The 21,343-nt window shown below is 48.5% G+C and overlaps 2 protein-coding genes across 2 annotated transcripts in view; one reads left to right on the top strand and one right to left on the bottom strand.

The window, feature by feature from the left end:
• The window catches only part of LOC137326302 (pleckstrin homology domain-containing family G member 3-like), a 233,326-nt gene extending 225,417 nt beyond the window's left edge, over positions 1-7,909 (top strand). The window contains exon 19 of the mRNA XM_067991256.1: positions 410-7,909. Coding sequence (XP_067847357.1) covers positions 410-1,590 — 1,181 coding nt within the window. The 3' untranslated portion in view covers positions 1,591-7,909. The remainder of the gene's footprint in view (positions 1-409) is intronic.
• An 884-nt stretch (positions 7,910-8,793) lies between these two features.
• Positions 8,794-19,894, bottom strand: srp14 (signal recognition particle 14). Its single transcript, XM_067991248.1, has 5 exons — positions 19,810-19,894; positions 17,501-17,573; positions 14,764-14,876; positions 14,280-14,312; positions 8,794-9,930 (listed from the first exon to the last, which is right to left on the bottom strand). The coding sequence occupies exons 1-5, from the start codon at positions 19,831-19,833 to the stop codon at positions 9,841-9,843; spliced, it is 333 nt and encodes a 110-aa protein (XP_067847349.1). The 5' UTR covers positions 19,834-19,894; the 3' UTR covers positions 8,794-9,840.
• Positions 19,895-21,343: the final 1,449 nt, after the last annotated feature.

The raw sequence follows: 21,343 nt of genomic DNA, 5'->3' as shown, positions 1-21,343 counted from the left end.
AGGCAGAGCATTCCAGATCACAACAACTTGCTGCGTAAAAAATTTTTTCCTCATCTCTTCCTATGGTTATTTTGCCAATTACCTTAAATCTGTGTCCTCTGATTACCGACCCTCCTGCCACTGGAAACAGTTTCTCCTTATTTACTCTATCAAAACCCTTCATAATTTCGAACACCTCTATTAAATCTCCCCATACACTTCTCTGCTCTAAGGAGAATAATCCCAGCTTCTCCAGTCTCTCCACATAACTGAAGTCCCACATCCCTGGTACCATTCTGGTAAATCTCCTCTGCACCCTCTCCAAGGTCTTGAACAGCTAGAAGGTAAAACGAAAAATGCCAGTGTTGCAGTTGTTAGTGACCGAGTATTGTTCCTTTTTAATTATTTGTTTCTCTTTAACCTCCAACAGATAAGCCAAAGGTGACACTGTCTTTGCCTCTCTATGAACATGTCATTATTCAAGAACAGGTGCCGTTGGCGCCTTTGATGGAAGAATCCGACACTGTGTCTTCAAACAAGGATTTGCAAGCGCACCTCCCATCTTCCACCAGAGTCCTTTCCCCTAGACGTTCTGTCATCAGCCCAAAGTTAGCGTCTCCAGTGAAGTCCCTTTCAAGGAGCCCCCTCAGCCCTACTGAAGTGGAAACCTTTCTATGGCCCGACGTTCGGGAGCTCCGCTCCAAGTATGCCTCCGTACGTGACCAGGTCGCAAAAGATTCCACGCTGAGGGCAACTGGAGGACACCTCTTCAGACCGACTGAAGGTGGCCACTCGAAACTGGGCCGATTCGCTAAGAGCATGTCCGTGCCGAATGGGATGATGGAAGGCAGTCTGTCCCATTCCAGTTCTACTGAGCAAGAGGACAAGTCTAAACCTGGCTGCTACCCTTCCAGCGCAAACGGTCAGTTGTCTAAGAGGGAACGGGCGGCTTCTTCTGGCACTGTAGACCACGGCTTCAGGAAACCGTTGCTGTCCGGCTCTTCCATCCAGTATCTTCCGCAGGTGACTCCTGACGGTTTCTTCAGAAGCCACGCAACGTGTTCGAGGACTACTTCCTCGGATTGTAGGTGCACTGAACAAAGTTCCAGTTTCGATTGCAAGCACTGCCACTTTAATAAAGATGCTGAAACCACTCACTACGTTTCTTCGGAGTTCACCCTGCAAGACGATCAGAAAGTCATAATCATGGAGAAGTTGCCATGTGATGGGGACAGTTTGAGCAGTCATAGGAACGAGCAGATCGCCAAGGACAGCGGCAGTGGCGGTGAGGGCTACGTCCAGATCAGGTCTCCAACGTCTCGCGAGAAGATCTCCATTCGGGCGGTCGTGGAAAGGTGCAGGGCCTACCAAGAGTCAGAGGAGTACAAGTCGAGGCAAGATGGCGAGGGCACGAGCAGGAAGCCAGGAACTTCCAACCCAACGGCCAAGCTCCGCAGTACCAAAGGAGCCGAGAAGGAAGTCTCCTCAACTAAGCAACAGTCGGAGCCAAGGAAGGAGACAAGCCCGCTCGGCAGGAGGACAGACCTGGGCCAACAAGGCCTGGTGAAGAATCTGAGAGACAAGTTTCAAAGCCTGAGCTTGGCCAGCTAAAGCTTAAGCTGGGTTTGTTCTCAGATGCCTATTACATATCAAACCACTGTACCTGGTTAAATGGGTGTAAAATATCATTCGAGATGTGGTATTTTTTGGACAAGAGGCCTAGAATATTAACCAGACTTTTACTGAAATGTCTAGCAACTGAAACTAGTAATTGACGTCACGATGCTTAGTGAGTTTATTTATCATTCCTCAATAAATTTATAAATGAACAGATTTTCATTTTGTGCAACCTCATGTTAATTTATAAGTTAAATGCCCTCCTTAAATTGCTTTGGTCACCGACATTGATCCAAACTAGGTGGCTATCTATTCAATTTTACCAAGTCAGTGGTGCCTCCACTGATGTCGGACCCTCTGACTGTATACTTATCAGCTTCTTCCCTTCCAAGAAGGGGTTTCCCTTTGCCCCCCTTTCCCCTTGTTTATGTGAATTATGTTTTCAAATCCCTCCATGGCCTCGCCCCTCCCTATCTCTGTAACCTCCTCCAGCCCTACAAACCTCTGAGAACTCTGTGTTCCTCCAATTCTGGCCTCTTGCACATCCCCGATTTTAATCGCTCCACCACTGGCGGCCATGCCGTCAGCTGACTAGGCCCTATGCTCTGGAATTCCTTCCCTTAACCTCTCCGCCTCTCTACCTCTCTCTCCTTTAAGACGCTCCTTAAAACCTACCTCTTTGACCAAGTTTTTGGTCACCTGTCCCAATATCTCCTTATGTGGCTCGGTGTCAAATTTTGTTTGGTAATGCTCCTGTGAAGCGCCTTGGGATGTCTTACTACATTAAAGGCACTGTATAAATGCAAGATGTGGTTGTTGATTTGTAGTTGTCAGGAACTCATTGGTTATAGGCTGCTTGAGTAGCTCCATGGGCTAATACACTGTGTGTGGTACATAACATCCAGGTTCAATGCCTTGGTCTGTGTTGGATTAGCTGATCTCAGCTGAGTAGCAAGTAGGAATTACAATTGGTTTTAGTTTGCCCAAACTTTGGAGGGTCCAAATTGGCCTGGGGTTCCTGCCCCGATCACTAGTCCAGCGACCCATATTGGAAAGTGAATGTATATAGGTGATCAGCTGAAGACAGGATTGGGCTCTTATTGTGCTGTCCCCCCACTGTCAAACAGCCAGCACTCACTAGGTTAACGCATAAAGAGTGGCCACTTGGACAAGGTCTTCAAGCATCTCTTTCCCACGTTCCAGTTGCAGCCTTAGGGGTGGGAGGAAATCTCTCATTAAGAATTTGCCACTGTTAATAATTTTAAAATGTTGGCCCAGACAACTTGACAAAGATGGGACAAAAAGAAAAAGAACTTGCATTTATATAGCGCCTTTCACGACCTCAGAATGTCCCAAAGTGCTTCACAGCCAATGAAGTACTTTTTTGAAGTGTAGTCTCTGTTGTAATGTAGGGAAATGTGACAGCCAATTTGCAACAGCAAGGTCCCACAGACAGCAATGTGATAATGACCAGATAATATGTTTTTAGTACTGCTGGTTGAGGGATAAATATTGGCCAGGACACTGGGAAGAGCTCCTCTGCTCTTCGAATAGTGCCATGGCATAGAGAGGGCAGACCGGGCCTCGGTTTAACGTCTCCTTCGAAAGATGGCACCTCCGACAGTGCAGCACTCCCTCGGTACTGCATTGGAATGCCAGCCTAGATTATGTGCTCAAGTCTCTGGATTGGGACCGAGAGTCTGACTCAGGTGAGAGTGCTACTCACTGAGCTACAAAGGTTTGGAAACACCAAGGTTTTTCAATCAGGTTGAAAAACTGATGTGATTGTGACTTGTTGGGACCAGGTAGTCACATGGTGAGACTTTCAGGTGAATATTGACTGGCACCATATGTAGACAGTGTGGGACTACCAGCTTCAGTCTCACTGCCAATACTGTGTGTTGGTCTCCACCCGGCACTGATTGTCCCATAGAGTCTCTGCTAAAGATTCAGATACTTGGTTGTCACTCAGCTCTCCTACGCAGCGACCTCTCAAAAAGGGTTGTTGAAACTAAGAGCCATTTTGCGTTGAGACCTGGTGTTCACCGGAGACCTTGCCACAACCACTTAATTTCTGACAAAAATGAAATCATCCTCACACTGCCTGAGCCTCTCCATAATGATCATAATATCTGCTGAAATGAAATATGTGTTTCCATAGTTATCATATAAATCTGTACTTAACATTTTAATGACCACTTTGAACTGTGTCACTTGTAAATAAGCAAAAAACTATGACTGCAGATTAATTGTTTGCATTTTGTCACATTTGAGAGGGGTGGGGGATAGTTTTGTAGATGAATTAGTTGTCTTTGAAGTCTCTTTGTGGAGGGGAAATACAGTACCTCAAGTGGTTGGGCAGTGCAAACCTTCAACCTGCCCTCCCCCCAACCAATAGCTCCTGATTTAGAGTTTGAAGGGTTTGTGTTTCTGCCTCTCAGAAGAAAGTGTGATTCGGGGGGTGGGTGAACAATATGTGAATTTGTGCCGTCAACTGGATAGGGTTGAGTATGAAGGGCCTGTTGCTCTTCTCTAACCCTTCTTATGTATGTTCATACCATTTTCTGAGCTGAACTGTTGCATTATAAGAAAGAACGAACTTGCATTTATACAGCACCTTGCCCATCCTCAGGACGTCCCAAAGCACTTTACAGACAATTAAGTACTTTTTGAAATGTAGTCTCCGTTGTAATGTAGGAAACGCAGTAGCCAATTTATGCATAGCAAGGTCCCATAAACAACAATGAGATAATGACCAGATAATCTGTTTTTTAGTGATTGTTGGTTGAGGGATAGGTCGAAATAGTGCCGTGGGGCCTCAGTTGAACATCTCTTCCAAAAGACGGCACCTCCAACAGTGCAGCACTCCCTCAGTACTGCACTGGGAGTGTCAGCCTAGATTTTGTCATCAAGTCTCTGGAGTGGGACTTGAACCCATGACTTTGACTCAAAGGCGAGAATGTTATCCAGAGCCACGGCTGACACCATTATAGAAGCAAGATGTTCATCGATGAAGCAAAAAACTGACTCCTGCAGCGTCCCCGATTGCTCACTTGGTCCAGACACTGGGCAACTGATCAACTCAGACCAGAAAGTTCCGGTTCCAATCTCAGTTGGGTGACAGTTTGAATACTATAATCGTCCCTGAGGCCCCTGGGCTTGGAGCAGGGCAAGCATCAGGTGGGGCTGATACTCCTGATGGTAGTGACGACGACTTGGAAAGGTGAGAGCATGTGGACAATGAGTGAAGATAGGATTGTTGCAGCTGTGATGTCCCCCATGTTCAAACACCCTGCCAGCACGGTGCGGGCTCACTCGTGAGGAATGGAAATGTGAGCGAGATATAGAAAGGTAATTGATGCCTAGCAGAAGGCGATGCCCGTAGGAGACAAAAAGGGAGACAAATTGGTTAAAAAAAACCTTCAGTTGAGGTGGGGCGAAAACATGTCGTGGCCCAGACTGACCTGAGCTTTTAGCTGGGGAATTAAGTTGCCCGGAGGGGAGAAAATGGGGGAAGAAGCAACAGATTATGAACTTTATTTCTAAAATAACTTTGTGGAGTAATGTTGTGTCAGACTGGAATTTAAAGAGACAGTGAGACAACTATAGTCCCCACCACTTACACCTTCTACGTTTATCACACACAGTTGTCTATATCATAGGAACAGGAGAAGGCCATTCAGCCCCTTGAGCCTGCTCTGCCAACCAATTAGTTCATGGCTGATCTGCACGTCAGCCCCATTTACCCACCTCAGTTCCGTATCCCTTGATAGTGGGCAAATGGTGCTAACTATTCACCATCACCATGAGTCAATCACAAAGGTGTCGCTTATAACACATTAAGCGCGCCGGCTATTTTGGGCTATATGGGGAGGTGGGCGCTTTTCCACCTTAACGTTCACAAGTTGCCACCAGCCACCTTTTTAACGCTTTTGAATTGATTCGCTCTACATCAAAGACATGCAACACTTGCTGAATTGTGTTGTAGCGGCAAATCATGTCCGCAAGGGGGGATCGGGAGCAATAGGGGAGAACGGCAATGGTCCAGAGATGGAGAAAATCCATGACTTTGCTTTTTGTATCAGCAGTGTTACCACCCCCTCCTTTATAGTCGGGCAAATCGTGTTAACGGCAACTATAAGCGGTGGCCATTTTGAATCTCTTGGGCATGCCCTCGATTGGGAACTGGTCGTGTCTAGCGCAAGGTGGCTACCCATCTCGGCTTGCTGAGATCGAACTGAAATACAAGGGCAAATGTAGCAACAGAGCTCCTGGCACGTGCTACCTGCAATGTACAGGACTAGTTGCCAACCCTCCAGGATTGCCCCGGAGTCTCCATGAATTAAAGACTAATCGCCAGGACACTGCCACGAGCAAACCCGGGAGAAAAATCATTGAGGACATTAAAAAATTGTGATTTAAAAGATAAATTCTTTGAACGCTTTTGTTTAATAGTTATAAAAATATTGGACATGGGGGAAAAAGGCTGTTTGGATGATTCTGGACTGAGTCAATCAGGTAATTCCAAATGGCTGTGGGAAGGCGGGGCACCGTGAGAATGGGCATGTCAGGTGACCAACGGCGGGAGAGTTGGGGCGGAGCAGTTGGAGGTGGAAGGTCATGCGATGAAATCTCCAGGTCCATACTGTAGTATTTAGAAAGCACTGCAGAGATACTTAGTGACCATGAAGACTATTAGACAAACCAGTGATTGCCTGAGGATTTTGATGGTGCACACACGGCCTGGATAGATCACACCTGAACACACCATCCTAACATCTCCTTATGTGACTCGATGTCAAATTGCGTTTGATAATCGCTGCTGTGAAGTACCTTGGGACGTTTTACGACGTGAAAGGCGCTATGTAAATGCAAGTTATTGTTGACCACAATTCCCCACTTCAGTACCTCTGCAAGGACATTACTGCTAGTTCCACGAGATCTACCGCAGAAAGTTCTTCTTCACACAAAGAGATCAAGAATTGGAATGGACTCCTGAGCAGAACAGTGGATTAAAAAAGAAAAACTCTGGAATCATTTTAGAAACAGTTAGCTGTTGTGATAGTGGGACTTTAGTATTTTATTTCTGGATGAATGAATTAGGATGAACTGACTTGGTAGCTAGATTGTGATTCTGTGGCTTTTGACCATCCTTCGATGGACACACATGGTTATCCACAAATACAATCCAATAACCAATTGCTGCATTGTCAGGGAATTGGACTGAGAACTAGTGAAGCACCAACATGGAAGAAAGAACTTGCATTTATATAGCGCCTTTCACTACCGCAGGATGCCCTGAAGCACTTCACAGCCAATAAGGTACTTTTTTGTGTAGTCACTGTTATAATGTAGGAAACGCAGCAGCCAATTTGCACACAGCAAGATCCCACAATCAGCAATAATGATAATGGGCAGATCATCTGTATTTTTAATGATGTTGGTTGAGGGATAAATATTGGCCAGGACATCGGGAAGAACTCCGCTGCTCTTCTTCGAAATAGCTTCATGGGATCTTTTACGTCCACCTGCGAGGGGGGGGGGCCCTCTGTTTAACATCTCATCCGAAAGATGGCACTTCTGCCAGCGCAGCACTTCCTCAGTACCGCACTGGAGTGTCAGACGGGATTATGTGCTCAAATCTCTGGAGTGGGGCTCCAACCCACAACCTTCTGACTTGGCCGAGAGCGCACCGCACTGAGCCATGGCTGACACTAGTTACAGGTGTTATAATTAGTTTCAGTACCTCTGCATTAGGAAGGAGGGAAAATCAGTCAACATTCCTATTCCTGTTCACTATCCAGTGAACCCTAATGTAAAGTGAGCATATGTGGACTGGATAGGGTTTGGGTGTGATGCCTTCTGTGGTCGAGCAGCTTTTGCCCAAAGGTGTGAAAAATGGCAAATTAGATGAGGAGGTGGCAGATAGCCGACACCCAAAGAACTGTACCCCAACAAAAGTCAGGACGAGGGGAGGAAGGGGGGGGAAGTGAGCATAATTACTGTTTTGAGATGTGATGCTGTCTCCTTAAAGCTTTCTCTTTAAAGCTTTCTCTCAGACTTTTGCTGCCTGATCTCACACACTGCACAATGTCCTTAAGCACACAAGGTGATGGGAGAAGTCTGCTCATTCACCTGTGTTCATCAGTACACTGAATGTATATCATGACATTTGTAGACAGGATAACCTACTCGTAGCATCTCAGTATTGTACCTTCACTGCTTACTTCACAATCCGAGATGTAACCGATTTGTAATGTCCTAAGATTGACTGCTCACGCACGCAGTCCTCATTAAACTAAAATGGTGGAAATGCTTCTCAATTGCCTGTTTTCTCAATGTTCGACCGCCTTGGTTCTGAAGTCAGAAATAGTAGAATCTGTTAAAGGAGATGGAAGGCAAATTTTCAAATGTCACCCAGGCATAAAACTAGAGTAGCAGTTCAGCTGTCTATTAGACTGATTTTCTGCTCCACGATATCCTGATAGCTCAGTGGGTAAGAAAATACTTGCATTTATATTGCATCTTTCACGACCTCAGGACATCCCAAGGGGCTTTACAGCCAACGAAGTACTTTTTGAAGTGTCGTCACTGTTGTAATGTAGGAAATGCGGCAGGTAATTTGCACACAGCAAGGTCCACAAACAACAATGTGATAATGAACAAATCATCTGTTTTTAGTGATGTTGGTTGAGGGATAAATGCTGGCCAGGACAAAAAGGGGGCGGGGGGGGGGGGGGGGGGGGGGGGAGAACTCCCCTGCTGCTCTTCAAAACAGCACCATGGGATCTTTTACATCCACCCGAGGGGGCAGACGGGGCCTTGGTTTATCATCTCATCTGAAAGACAACATCTCCGACAGTGCAGCACTTGGAGTGTCAGCCTGGCTAATGTGCTTAAGTCTCTGGCTTGGACTTGAACTCACAACCTTGTGACAGGCGAGAGCACTACCAACTGAGCTACGACTGACACTTGTGGATTCTTGCATAGAACTTACAGCACAGGAGCAGGCCAGTCAGCCCAACTGGTCTATGCCGGTGTTTATGCTCCTCATGAGCCTCCTCTCTCCCTATCAGCATATCCTTCTAGTCCTGTCTCCCTCATGTATTTATCTAGCTTGCCTTTAAATGTATGTATCCCAGCATGGACTCAATATAAAAACTTACAACATTGGTGCAAAAAAACAGTTCAGAGAAAGCCTTTTCATACACTTTAATGTAGTTAATATACAGATCCACAATAATCATTAATATATAACTGAGCTTGAAAACAAAACTAGCCCCAGAAAACCACTCGAGGTCCCATTGCCAAGATTTCTTTCACTCAAAAAAGAAAACCCATCCACACATTAGTCAACCAAAGGGATTGAACCAATATGGGACATTAGGTCAAAACTCCAAATCGGTAAGAGATCAAAGTTGGTTGCTCCCTTTTACATTCGACCAGAGAACCTGCATTTCCTTCTGGCTGATTTATGCTCATGAGTTACGTGAATAAATAAGGGTGGGGGGCACAAACAGTATTCACCTTAGAAGGGCCACCGTCACTCTCGCCAATTATTTCCACAAATTACACAAAGGGTTTGGTATCTAGAGGCGAGCATGTCTCAGCTGTTGTAACGTCTAGCGTAGTGTCTAAATGCATCAATAGGGGTGCGGGGCAACTTTATCAATTGAAATCAGTGTCAAATTATCAACTGAAATCCATACAGATCAAATACCCATAGACTCAACTTTAACCTGTGGAGATTCAGAACTTGCAGGGTTCAAGGCTTGAACAGAACCGTTTTTATCCAGAGGGGGGTCACTTGCCCCACAATGCACTGGGGTGCGAGAGAAGCAAAATCTCACTAAGTGTAGAAGCAAATGGAGCTCTGACTTTTTTTTTGTGTCACGTCCTGCAATGCCTCGTAATAACTATCTCCACAAGCATGGATAACTGCACAAAGCTGACTCGCGAGTGGGGGAGTAGTTAACCGTCGCACCGCTTAGTGTGGTACATTTCCAACAGATGCCACACTGAAACGAGTTCCCTCCCACCACCCCCCCAGCCCCGAATCCTCCACATCACCGTGTGACTTAAGTGTATAAAAACGATGAGAAGCTGAAGTCAATTGCAGCTCGTGAGATGCTGGATTTGCGAGCGATTTTTGAAAACTGTTTGAAGGCATCGGGTACAGGGAAAGACAACTCCCTCCCCGTCCCGGGAGCAGGAAGCTAGCCCCCAACCACCCCGACAACCCAGTCACTGCGTGGCCTTGGTCTTCTTGCTCTTGCTCTTCTTGTCTTTCTTCTTCAAGCCGTCCATGTGCGCCCGTAGCAGATTCGAGTACGCCTGAAAACCCAGAGCATTGAAACAAACAGAAACCTTAAAACAGGTCATGCTGAACCAGGATCAACTTAAAGCAAAAGTCAGCTCCTAATCCTTCTATCTAAAAAATAATTGGGGAGGGAGGAAATAATATATCAAAGAGTATTAGGATTGACACTACCTTCCCTTGGAAGCAGTTTCCCCAAAAGCCAATGTTGACCCATTGACAGATCTGGTCTGATCTCTCAGCAAGCCTTGTGTGTGTAGAATTCTTTGATTTATTTATGGCTCTGTTTCTGTGCTGCATTAATACTGTTTATTAATAATACGGAAAGAAAGCAACTTACATCTGTAACACACCTTTCACAACCTCAGGACGTCCCAAAGTGCTTTTCAGCCTGTGAAGTGTAGTCACCGTTGTAATGTAGGAAACACAGCAGCCAATTTGCTCACAGCAAGCTCCCACAAACAGCAATCAGATATCTGACCAGATAATCTGTTTTTAGTGATGTCAGTTGAGGGATAAATATCAGCCAGGACACCAGGGAGAATTCCCCTGCTCGTCTTCGAAATAGTGCCATGGGATCTTTCACGTCCACCTGAGGGGGCAGATGGGGCCTCGGTTTAACGTCTCAGCAGAAAGACGGCACCTCTGACAGTGCAGCACTCTCTCAGTACTGCTCTGGGAGTGTCAGCCTGGATTTTTGTGCTCAAGTCTCCAGAGCGGAGCTTGAACCCATGACCTTCTGACTCAGTCGTTAGTGCTACCCACTGAGCCAAGCCTGACACTGCAATCAGTGGAATTCAAAGTCAAGTTATTTCCAATTATTCAGGGCAAGGTGACCCGCCCGGTAATGTAAGATGGGAAGCGAGTCGACCCTCTGACAGACTTGGCAATTCCGTACCCCAGCCAGGAAGGTCCTCTGTACCTCAGGGTGCTGTTGTTAAGTGTCCCACCAATCTCTTTCAATAGTGGGACCCCTGATGGCTGCTGTAGCAGTTTATCTGATTTCACTGACTACATGCTAAACTCCTATGCCCTAAATGAGATCGATCAATTATAATTGCTTAGAATGTAATGAATGAATCCCCAGATTCTGACAATAAAAAAAATAATCTCCCAGCTTGAATTGTAACTGCTCTGATGTAAACATGACAGGAGATAGTTTTGAAGCATGAAGAGGAATAGAATGGCCATCCATGCTTTTCTACGCACCAGCCTTCCCTCCCTGGCCAGCTTCCATATCTTCAGCTCATCGAAAACTCTGCTGCCCGTATCCAAACTCGCACCAAGTCCCCTTCACCCATCACCATGTGCTCGCTGACATACAATGACTCCCGGTCCGGCAATACCTTGATTTTAAAATTCTCATCCTCGTGTTTAAATTCCTACACGGCCTCGTCCCTCCCTATCTCTGTAATCTCCTCCAAGCCTACAACCTTCCAAGAACTCTGCGTTCCCCCAACTCTGGCCTCTTGTGCATCCCCCACTTCCTTCGTCCCACTATTGACGGCCGTGCCTTCAGCCGTCTAGGACCTGAGCTCTGGAATTCCCTCCCTAAATCTCTCTGCCTCTCTTCCTTTAAGATGCTCCACAGAATCATAGTAAAGGAAGATGTAGTAGAGATACTGGATACTAAAAATTGATAAAGAGGTACTAGAAAGGCTAGCTTACTTAAAGTAGGTAAGTCACCCAGTCCGGACGGGCTGCATTCTAGGTTGCTGAGGGAAGTAAGGGGGGGAAATTGTGAAGGTTCTGGCCATAACCTTCCAAACATCCTTAGATATAGGGGTGGTGGCAGGGGACTGGAGAATTGCAAATATTACAGCCTTGTTCAAAAAAGGGTGTAAGGATAAACCCAGCAAAATTTGCAGATGACAAAACTTGGAAGTGTAATGAACAGTGAGGAGGACAGTGATAGACTTCAAGAGGGTATAGACAGGCTGGTGAAATGGGCTGATACGTGACAGATGAAATTTAATGCAGAAAAATGCAAAGCGATACATTTCAGTAGGAAGAACAAGAGGCCAATATAAACTAGAGGGCACAACTCAAAGGGGTACAGGAACAGAGATCTGTGGGTATATGTACACAAATTGTTGAAGGTGGCAGGGCAGGTTGATAAAGTGGTTAAAAAAGCATACGGTATCCTGGGCTTTATAAATATAGGCATAGAGTACAAAAGCAAGGACGTCATGATGAATCTTTATAAAACACTGGTTCAACCACAACTGCAGTATTGTGTCCAGTTCTAGGCACCACACTTTAGGGAAGATGTGAAGGCCTTAGAGAGGATGCAGAAAAGATATACTAGAATGATTCCAGGGATGTGGGACTTTAGTTACGTGGATAGACTGGAGAAGCTGGGGTTGTTCTCCCTTGAACAGAGAAGATTGAGAGCATTTTTGTAGAGGTATTTAAAATCATGAAGGGTCTAGACAGAATAGATAGGGAGAAACTGTTCCCATTGGCAGAAGGGTCAAGAATCAGAGGACATAGATTTAAGGTGACATGAGGAAAAACTTTTTACACAGCGAGTGGTTATGATCTGGAATGCACTGCCCGAGGGGGTGGTGGAGGCAGATTCAATCATGGCCTTCAAAAGGGAACTGGATAAGTACTTGAAAGGAAAAAATTTGCAGGGCTAAAGGGATAGGGCGGGGGAGTGGGACTAGCTGGATTGCTCTTGCATAGAGCCGGCACGCACTCGATGGGCCGAATGGCCTCCTTCCATGCTGTAACCTTTCTACGATTCCTTAAAGCCTAACTTTAACCAAGCTTTTGGTCACCTGTCCTAATGTCTCCTTCTTTGGCTCAGTGTCAATGTTGGTTCTTGGGATGTTTTACTATGTTAAAGGCTCTATATAAATGCAAGTTGTCGATGTTGGGTTGCAGCAGCATTAAACTTGTCACCTCATTCCAAAGGGTGAAGTGCTTGACTAAGGACTGGAAGAAAGCAGCTTATGCTCTTGAATTATTCTAAAATTACTAGAAATCAATCAAGAAAGGACAAAGGTTCATCGAAAAATAAACAGGCTAAAGAAACCAATTCGTTCCGAGTGAATGGTGCCCATGTAGGAGAAGGTGCAGTGACACCTAGTGGCTGCACAACAGTACTGCACACCTTTCCTCTTTTTCCATCATCATTCCAAGAAAACCAACGTGGAAGAGGAGAAAAAACACCCATCACAGCTACACCTGTTCTCATCCTCACTAGATGTTCATGCGTGTGCCTTTTCCACTGATCAGGAGTGGCCTATCCACCTCTCCCTAGGCATTGGGGGTATCCCTACCCTGGTGAGGGTCAGCCAACTCAGCACAGACTAGGGGGGATAAAACTGGGGCCTTTCTGGTCTGCAAGAGTCCACCAAGTTTTAAAGCAGAAGTGGGTACTGAGAGGCAGCTTTGGCACCACACCTCAGGAAGGATATAGTGGCCTTGGGGGGGGGCGCAGCGCAGATTCACCATTATGGCTTATTCTTATGATACCAGGGCTTAAAGGATGAAATTACGAGGACCGGTTGCATAAACTTGAGTTTAGAAGGTTGAGAGGTAATCTGATTGAGGTGTTTAAAATGATAAAGGGATTCAATAGAGTTGATACGTCTAAACTATTTCCTCTGGTGGGGGAATCCAGAACAAAGGTACATAATCTTAAAATTAGAGCTAGGTCAGTTCAGGAGTGAAATCAGGAAGCATTTTTCACACAATGGGTAGTGGAAATGTGGAACTCTCTCCCCCAAAAGGCTGTGAATTCTGGTGCTTTCAAAACTGAAATCAATAGATTTTTGTTAGGGTATCAAGGGATATGGAGCAAAGGCAGGAAAATAGGGTTGAGGTACAGATCAGCCATGACCTAACTGAACGGTGAAAGAGGCTCAAGGGGCTGAATGGCCTCCTCCTGTACCAATTAGAGATTTACTAAAGGCTGCTGCTCATCTTAACTAATGAGTGCTCATTATCTAGAGAGGATCAAAGAACAGTGCGTGCAAAAGGATTCATTGGGTCAATCACACCCAACAGCACACATTAAGTTGTTACGCATTGTAAAAGTTTGCCCAATTCAGAAACGCCATCTCCACCATTGAGATCTTCTGCAGTTGCTACGACCCTGGGAGCATCATAGCAGACTATTCCAGGAATTGATCCAACCTCATTTCCACGCACCCTCCCCCTTGAAGTTTTAAATACAGCCCCTTTAAGACTATTGCTGCCAAGGAGAGAAAACTTTCCACAGCAGTGACTCCCATCAATTGTTAAAGAGCTAGTAACATTTGTTGCGTTAGCCTGTAAAGTCGGACGTATTCAGGACTCGCACCATTAAGGTCATCACTACAATGACGCACTAGGCATAGTGAATTCACAGACTTACCATCTGAAATCTGTTCACTTCCTTGGAGCTTACCTGAAAGTAAAAAAGTTATTTAAATGAACGAACACAAACTGTACAGGAAACATTTATCAACTCCTTCTGGCTTCTTAATGCAGCCTGAAAAGTTCAATGTGGTTAACCAGCTATACAGCCATCACACAACACGAGTGGATCTCCCACTACATTGCTTAAAGCAAGTCGGGGGGGGGGGGGGGGGGAAAGAGGGCTGGGGAGGATAGGCTCTGGAACTCGCTCCCCCAAAAGGCTGTGGATCAACTGGAAATTTTAAAGACTGAGCAAGATAGATTTTTGTTGGGTAAGGTATCAAGGGATATGGATCAAAGGCGGGTACATGGAGTTGAAGTACAGATCAGCCATGATCTAAGTGAATGTCAGAACAAGCTTGAGGGATGGAATTGGCGTCCTCCTGGTCCTATTAAGAGATTCGCTAAAGGCCGCTCTTTATCCTCCTCTCACCACTTACCACAGTGCTGATCTTCTTCTTCCCGTCAGTTGCCCGCAGGAGACACTTATTGTCAACGGGATCAAAGGTTTCAGGGTTCCCCTTCCGCGGAACTGGCTTTGTCCGGCCGTCATCTACAGAAAAGTACACGTTAGTCCTGACCAGTCTTTCCAATTCACATACTCTCTAGTTTATGCCTCTCCCTATCTCCGTAACCTCCTCCAGCCCCACAACCCTCTGAGAACACTGCATTCCTTCAATTCTGGCCTCTTGCGTGTCCCCAGTTTTCATCGCTCCACTGGCAGCCGTGCCTTCAACTGCCTGGGCCCTAAGCTCGAGTGCCCTCCTTAAATCTCTCCACCTCTCTCTTCTTCTTTAAGACAATCCTTAAAACCTACCTCTTTGACCAAGCTTTTGGTCACCTGTCCTAATATCTCTATGTGGCTCAGTGTCAAATTGTTTGATTTCACTCCCGTGAAGCATTTTAGGACGTTTTTACTACGTTAAAGGCACCGTATAAATGCAAGTTGTTGTTCTTGTACAGATCTATAAAGACAAAGCTTCAGGCTGCACCTCCCTTCGACCTCTACCAGCTAGGATGCTGAGAAAGAACACAAAGAATTGCTAGACCAAGGTTCATCTAGTTGGTCGTCTACCATCCTGATAGTCGCATGATACAATGATAACGGAGTTGTTGACTAATCGTGGCAAACGATCTCTATCAATTAGTCTACAACAGACATGAGGTGAGGTAAACCCCAGTGGTGGAGAGCTTTGGGAACCAAGATGCCAAAGTCACCTATTCTTCCCAAGCCTGTCACACTTACCACGGTGTGTCTCAAATTACTCATATACCATTTCCCAAAATGTTATTTTCTGAAAGAAATCTAACTCATTTGTATTCGAATGAGCGGTTAATGAATTTTGCAGAGCTGGTGTTTACGCTCCACACAAGCCTCCTCCCTCCCCTCTTAATCTAACCCCATCAGCATTTCCCGATCTTCCTTTCTCCATCATGTGTTTATCTAGCTTCCCCTTAAATGCATCTATGCTATTCGCATCAACTACTCCATGTGGTCGTGAGTTCCATATTCTCACCACTCTCTGTAAAGACATTTCTCCTGAATTCCTTATTGGATTTATTAGTGACTATCCTATATTTATGACCCCTAGTTTTGGATTCCCCAAGTGGAAACATCCTCTGTATTTCTACCCTATCGAAGCCTTTCATAATTTTAAAGACCTCTATCAGGTCACCTGTCAGCTTTCCCTTTTCTAGAGAAAAGAGCCCCTGCCCTGTACTTTTGAAGTGAAGTCACTGTTGTAATGCAGGAAAAGCAGCAGCCAAATTGCACGCAGCATGGTCCCACAAACAGCTATGTGATAATGACCAGACAATTTCTTAGTGAGACAGAAATTAAGATTGGAAGAGAGGGGCAGAGATAAGAAGCTGTGGCCTGGTGCTTTGGCCGGCGGGGAGGTCCGCACCCCTGGGGTCTTCCACCACACTCCCAGGCCAGGGCAGCCTGCTCCGCTTTGCCAGATTTTCCAAAAAGTTACATCTTTTTGTTTCTCTTCATTTCTCTCATTATCACCTCCTTTTGCCTTGCACCATCATTTCTGTCATTTAATTATCTGCTGCCCACCACACTAACACAGACCTGGATACATACTTGCAAAGGAAACATTTGCAGGGCTATGGGAAAGGAGCAGGGGAGTGGGACCAACTGGTTAGCTCAGGCACAAATGGCCTCCTTCTGTGCTGTAAGATGTTATGATTCTATGAAATAAGGAGATTAATATTCAATTGCTGCACACAGTGGACTAGGAAGGTAGATAGGTAGAGTCCTTCACACTCGATCAGCAGCGAAGGTAGAATCCTCCCTGCTTCTCAGGTCTGTATGGTCAAGGCTGCAGCTGTACTACATACAACCAATACTATGGTGCCCAGTGAGTCCAGTCAATGAATACTGGTGTGGGAATCCAGGACAATGGAGCACAATCTTATTAGAGCTAGGCCATTCAGGAGTGAAATCAGGGAGCACTTTTTCACACAAAAAGGCAGCAAAAATCTGAAACTCTCCCTCAAAAAGAAAAAAAAAAGACTGACTTGCATTTATTTAGAGCCTTTCACGGCCTCAGGACTTCCCAAGCACTTTACAGTCAATGAAGTATTTTAGAATTGTAGTCACTGTTGTAATGTAGGAAATGCAGCAGCCAAATTGCACACAGGAAGGTTGCAAAACAGCAATGTGATAAGGAACAGATAATTTTTCCCCCCCCCCCTCCCAGTGATGTTGGTTGAGGGATAAATATTTTCCAGGATACCAGGGAAAAACTCCCCTGCTCTTCTTCAGATAGTGCCATGGGATTTTCTATGTCCACCAGAGGGGGCAGTTAAAACACCTCATCTGAAAGATGGCACCTCCAACAGCACAGCACTCCCTCAGTGCTGCATTGAGGTGGCAGCCTGTATTATGTACTCAAGTCTCTGAAGCAGCACTTAAACCCTCGACCTTCTGACTCAGGAGAGTGTTTTAACGCTGAGCCATGACTGAATGACACGGGGAGGGGGGGGGTCAATTGAAATTTTCATGACCGAGATCGATCAATCAAGGGATACTGCAGGTAAATGGAGTTGAGGTACAAATCAGCCGTAATCCAACTGAATGGTGGAGCAAGCTCGAGGGGCTGAATGGCCTCTTCCTGTTTCTAACGTTCCCAATACAAAGCAAACCGTGCATGCATTGATACTCACATTTCTTCATGGTGAGGTAAATGCTTCCAGAGGTTCGACATTTCTGGAAAAGCCGGGTGAGCTCAGTCAGAAACTGCAGGGGGAGAAAACAATCACACAGTCAGCACACCGCACAAGCAGATCACACTACGACTGGATGCACGAGGAAAGCATTAAGAATGAGTCTGCAAACCCGCATAACTCAGCAGATCATTCTGTATTTTCATTGTTCCTACTACATTGCCCACAACCAAGTTACCCGCCCCACTGTTACTCCACCCCCCCCACTGTTACTCCACACCCCCCCCCACTGTTACTCCACACACACCACCCCCCCCACTGTTACTCCACACACACCACCCCCCCCACTGTTACTCCACACCCCCCCCCACTGTTACTCCACACCCCCCCCCACTGTTACTCCACACACCCCCCCCACTGTTACTCCACACACCCCCCCCCCACTGTTACTCCACACACACACCCCCCACTGTTACTCCACACACACACCCCCCACTGTTACTCCACACACACACCCCCCACTGTTACTCCACACACACCCCCCACTGTTACTCCACACACACCCCCCACTGTTACTCCACACACACCCCCCCCACTGTTACTCCACACACACCCCCCCCACTGTTACTCCACACACACCCCCCCCACTGTTACTCCACACACACCCCCCCCACTGTTACTCCACACACACCCCCCCCACTGTTACTCCACACACACCCCCCCCACTGTTACTCCAAACACACCCCCCCACTGTTACTCCACACACACCCCCCCACTGTTACTCCACACACACACCCCCACTGTTACTCCACACACACCCCCCCACTGTTACTCCACACACACCCCCCCCACTGTTACTCCACACACACCCCCCCCACTGTTACTCCACACACACCCCCCCCACTGTTACTCCACACACACCCCCCCCACTGTTACTCCACACACACCCCCCCCACTGTTACTCCACACACACCCCCCCCACTGTTACTCCACACACACCCCCCCACTGTTACTCCACACACACCCCCCCACTGTTACTCCACACACACCCCCCCCACTGTTACTCCACACACCCCCCCCCCCACTGTTACTCCACACACACCCCCCCCACTGTTACTCCACACACACCCCCCCCACTGTTACTCCACACACCCCCCCCCCACTGTTACTCCACACACACCCCCCCCCACTGTTACTCCACACACCCACCCCCCACTGTTACTCCACACCCCCCCCCCCACTGTTACTCCACACCCCCCCCCCCACTGTTACTCCACACCCCCCCCCCACTGTTACTCCACACACCCCCCCCCCCACTGTTACTCCACACACCCCCCCCCCACTGTTACTCCACACACACCCCCCCCACTGTTACTCCACACACACCCCCCCCACTGTTACTCCACACACACACCCCCCCCACTGTTACTACACACCCCCCCCACTGTTACTCCACCCCCCCCCCACTGTTACTCCACCCCCCCCCCACTGTTACTCCACACCCCCCCCCCACTGTTACTCCACACACCCCCCCCCCTGTTACTCCACACACCCCCCCCCCTGTTACTCCACACACCCCCCCCCCTGTTACTCCACACACCCCCCCCCCACTGTTACTCCACACCCCCCCCCCACTGTTACTCCACACCCCCCCCCCACTGTTACTCCACACCCCCCCCCCACTGTTACTCCACACCCCCCCCCCACTGTTACTCCACACCCCCCCCCCCACTGTTACTCCACACCCCCCCCCCACTGTTACTCCACACCCCCCCCCACTGTTACTCCACACCCCCCCCACTGTTACTCCACACCCCCCCCACTAATGTTACTCCACACCCCCCCCACACTGTTACTCCACACCCCCCCGCCACTGTTACTCCACCCCCCCCCCACTGTTACTCCACACCCCCCCCCCCACTGTTACTCCACACCCCCCCCCCACTGTTACTCCACACCCCCCCCCCCACTGTTACTCCACACCCCCCCCCCACTGTTACTCCACACCCCCCCCCCACTGTTACTCCACACCCCCCCCCCACTGTTACTCCACACCCCCCCCCCACTGTTACTCCACACACACCACCCCCCCCCCCCACTGTTACTCCACACCCCCCCCCCGCTGTTACTCCACACCCCCCCCCCCGCTGTTACTCCACACCCCCCCCCCCCCGCTGTTACTCCACACCCCCCCCCACACTGTTACTCTACACACCATTCCCCGGGCCCCGATACCGGCCGGTCGGCCGGTCCCCCAGCCCCAGCCCCAGCCCCAGCCCCAGCCTGTTGCTCCCCACCCCACCTCTCACCGAATCGCTCTCCAGCAGCACCATGTCCCGCTCTCGAGTACAGCTCAGCCTCTTCACCGGAAGCAGCGTTGTTCACCGGAACCGCACTATATCCACCCGAGCGAGCGGCCCGCCCGGCCCGTGTTTTTATTGGTTCTGTTTAATTTTTGGTTTTGGGGGCCCGGCCGCAGAGGAACTGCAGAGAATGCAGCATTGTGACGTCACAGAGTCGCTCGCCACTGAGCGGAGGGGTCAGGGTTATGGTCAGGGTGCTCGGATTGGGGTCAGGGTTATGGTCAGGGTGCTCGGATTGGGGTCAGGGTTATGGTCAGGGTGCTCGGATTGGGGTCAGGGTTATGGTCAGGGTGCTCGGATTGGGGTCAGGGTTATGGTCAGGGTGCTCGGATTGGGGTCAGGGTTATGGTCAGGGTGCTCGGATTGGGGTCAGAGTTATGGTCAGGGTGCTCGGATTGGGGTCAGGGTTATGGTCAGGGTGCTCGGATTGTGGTCAGGGTTACGGTCAGGGTGCTCGGATTGTGGTCAGGGTTATGGTCAGGGTGCTCGGATTGGGGTCAGGGTTACGGTCAGGGTGCTCGGATTGTGGTCAGGGTTACGGTCAGGGTGCTCGGATTGGGGTCAGGGTTACGGTCAGGGTGCTCGGATTGGGGTCAGGGTTACGGTCAGGGTGCTCGGATTGGGGTCAGGGTTATGGTCAGGGTGCTCGGATTGGGGTCAGGGTTATGGTCAGGGTGCTCGGATTGGGGTCAGGGTTATGGTCAGGGTGCTCGGATTGGGGTCAGGGTTATGGTCAGGGTGCTCGGATTGGGGTCTGGGTTATGGTCAGGGTGCTCGGATTGGGGTCAGGGTTATGGTCAGGGTGCTCGGATTGGGGTGAGGGTTATGGTCAGGGTGCTCGGATTGGGGTCAGGGTTATGGTCAGGGTGCTCGGATTGGGGTCAGGGTTATGGTCAGGGTGCTCGGATTGGGGTCAGGGTTATGGTCAGGGTGCTCGGATTGGGGTCTGGGTTATGGTCAGGGTGCTCGGATTGGGGTCAGGGTTATGGTCAGGGTGCTCGGATTGGGGTCAGGGTTATGGTCAGGGTGCTCGGATTGGGGTCAGGGTTATGGTCAGGGTGCTCGGATTGGGGTCAGGGTTATGGTCAGGGTGCTCGGATTGGGGTCAGGGTTATGGTCAGGGTGCTCGGATTGGGGTCAGGGTTATGGTCAGGGTGCTCGGATTGGGGTCAGGGTTATGGTCAGGGTGCTCGGATTGGGGTCAGGGTTATGGTCAGGGTGCTCGGATTGGGGTCAGGGTTATGGTCAGGGTGCTCGGATTGGGGTCAGAGTTATGGTCAGGGTGCTCGGATTGGGGTCAGGGTTATGGTCAGGGTGCTCGGATTGGGGTCAGGGTTATGGTCAGGGTGCTCGGATTGGGGTCAGGGTTATGGTCAGGGTGCTCGGATTGGGGTCAGGGTTATGGTCAGGGTGCTCGGATTGGGGTCAGGGTTATGGTCAGGGTGCTCGGATTGGGGTCAGGGTTATGGTCAGGGTGCTC

This window comes from Heptranchias perlo, chromosome 10, assembly GCF_035084215.1.
Source record: "Heptranchias perlo isolate sHepPer1 chromosome 10, sHepPer1.hap1, whole genome shotgun sequence".
NCBI lineage: Eukaryota > Metazoa > Chordata > Chondrichthyes > Hexanchiformes > Hexanchidae > Heptranchias > Heptranchias perlo.
Note: the sequence above shows the minus strand (reverse complement) of the source record. Positions and strands in the feature narration are given on the sequence as shown.

Excerpts from the sequence above, each read along its gene's own strand:
- srp14 (XM_067991248.1), bottom strand. The coding sequence starts at position 19,833 with ATGGTGCTGCTGGAGAGCGATTCG. Across the intron at positions 17,574-19,809 it reads TGCTGCTGGAGAGCGATTCG|TTTCTGACTGAGCTCACCCG; the intron begins GTGAGAGGTGGG and ends CTCCCCCTGCAG. Across the intron at positions 14,313-14,763 it reads AGAAGAAGATCAGCACTGTG|GTAAGCTCCAAGGAAGTGAA; the intron begins GTAAGTGGTGAG and ends TTTTACTTTCAG.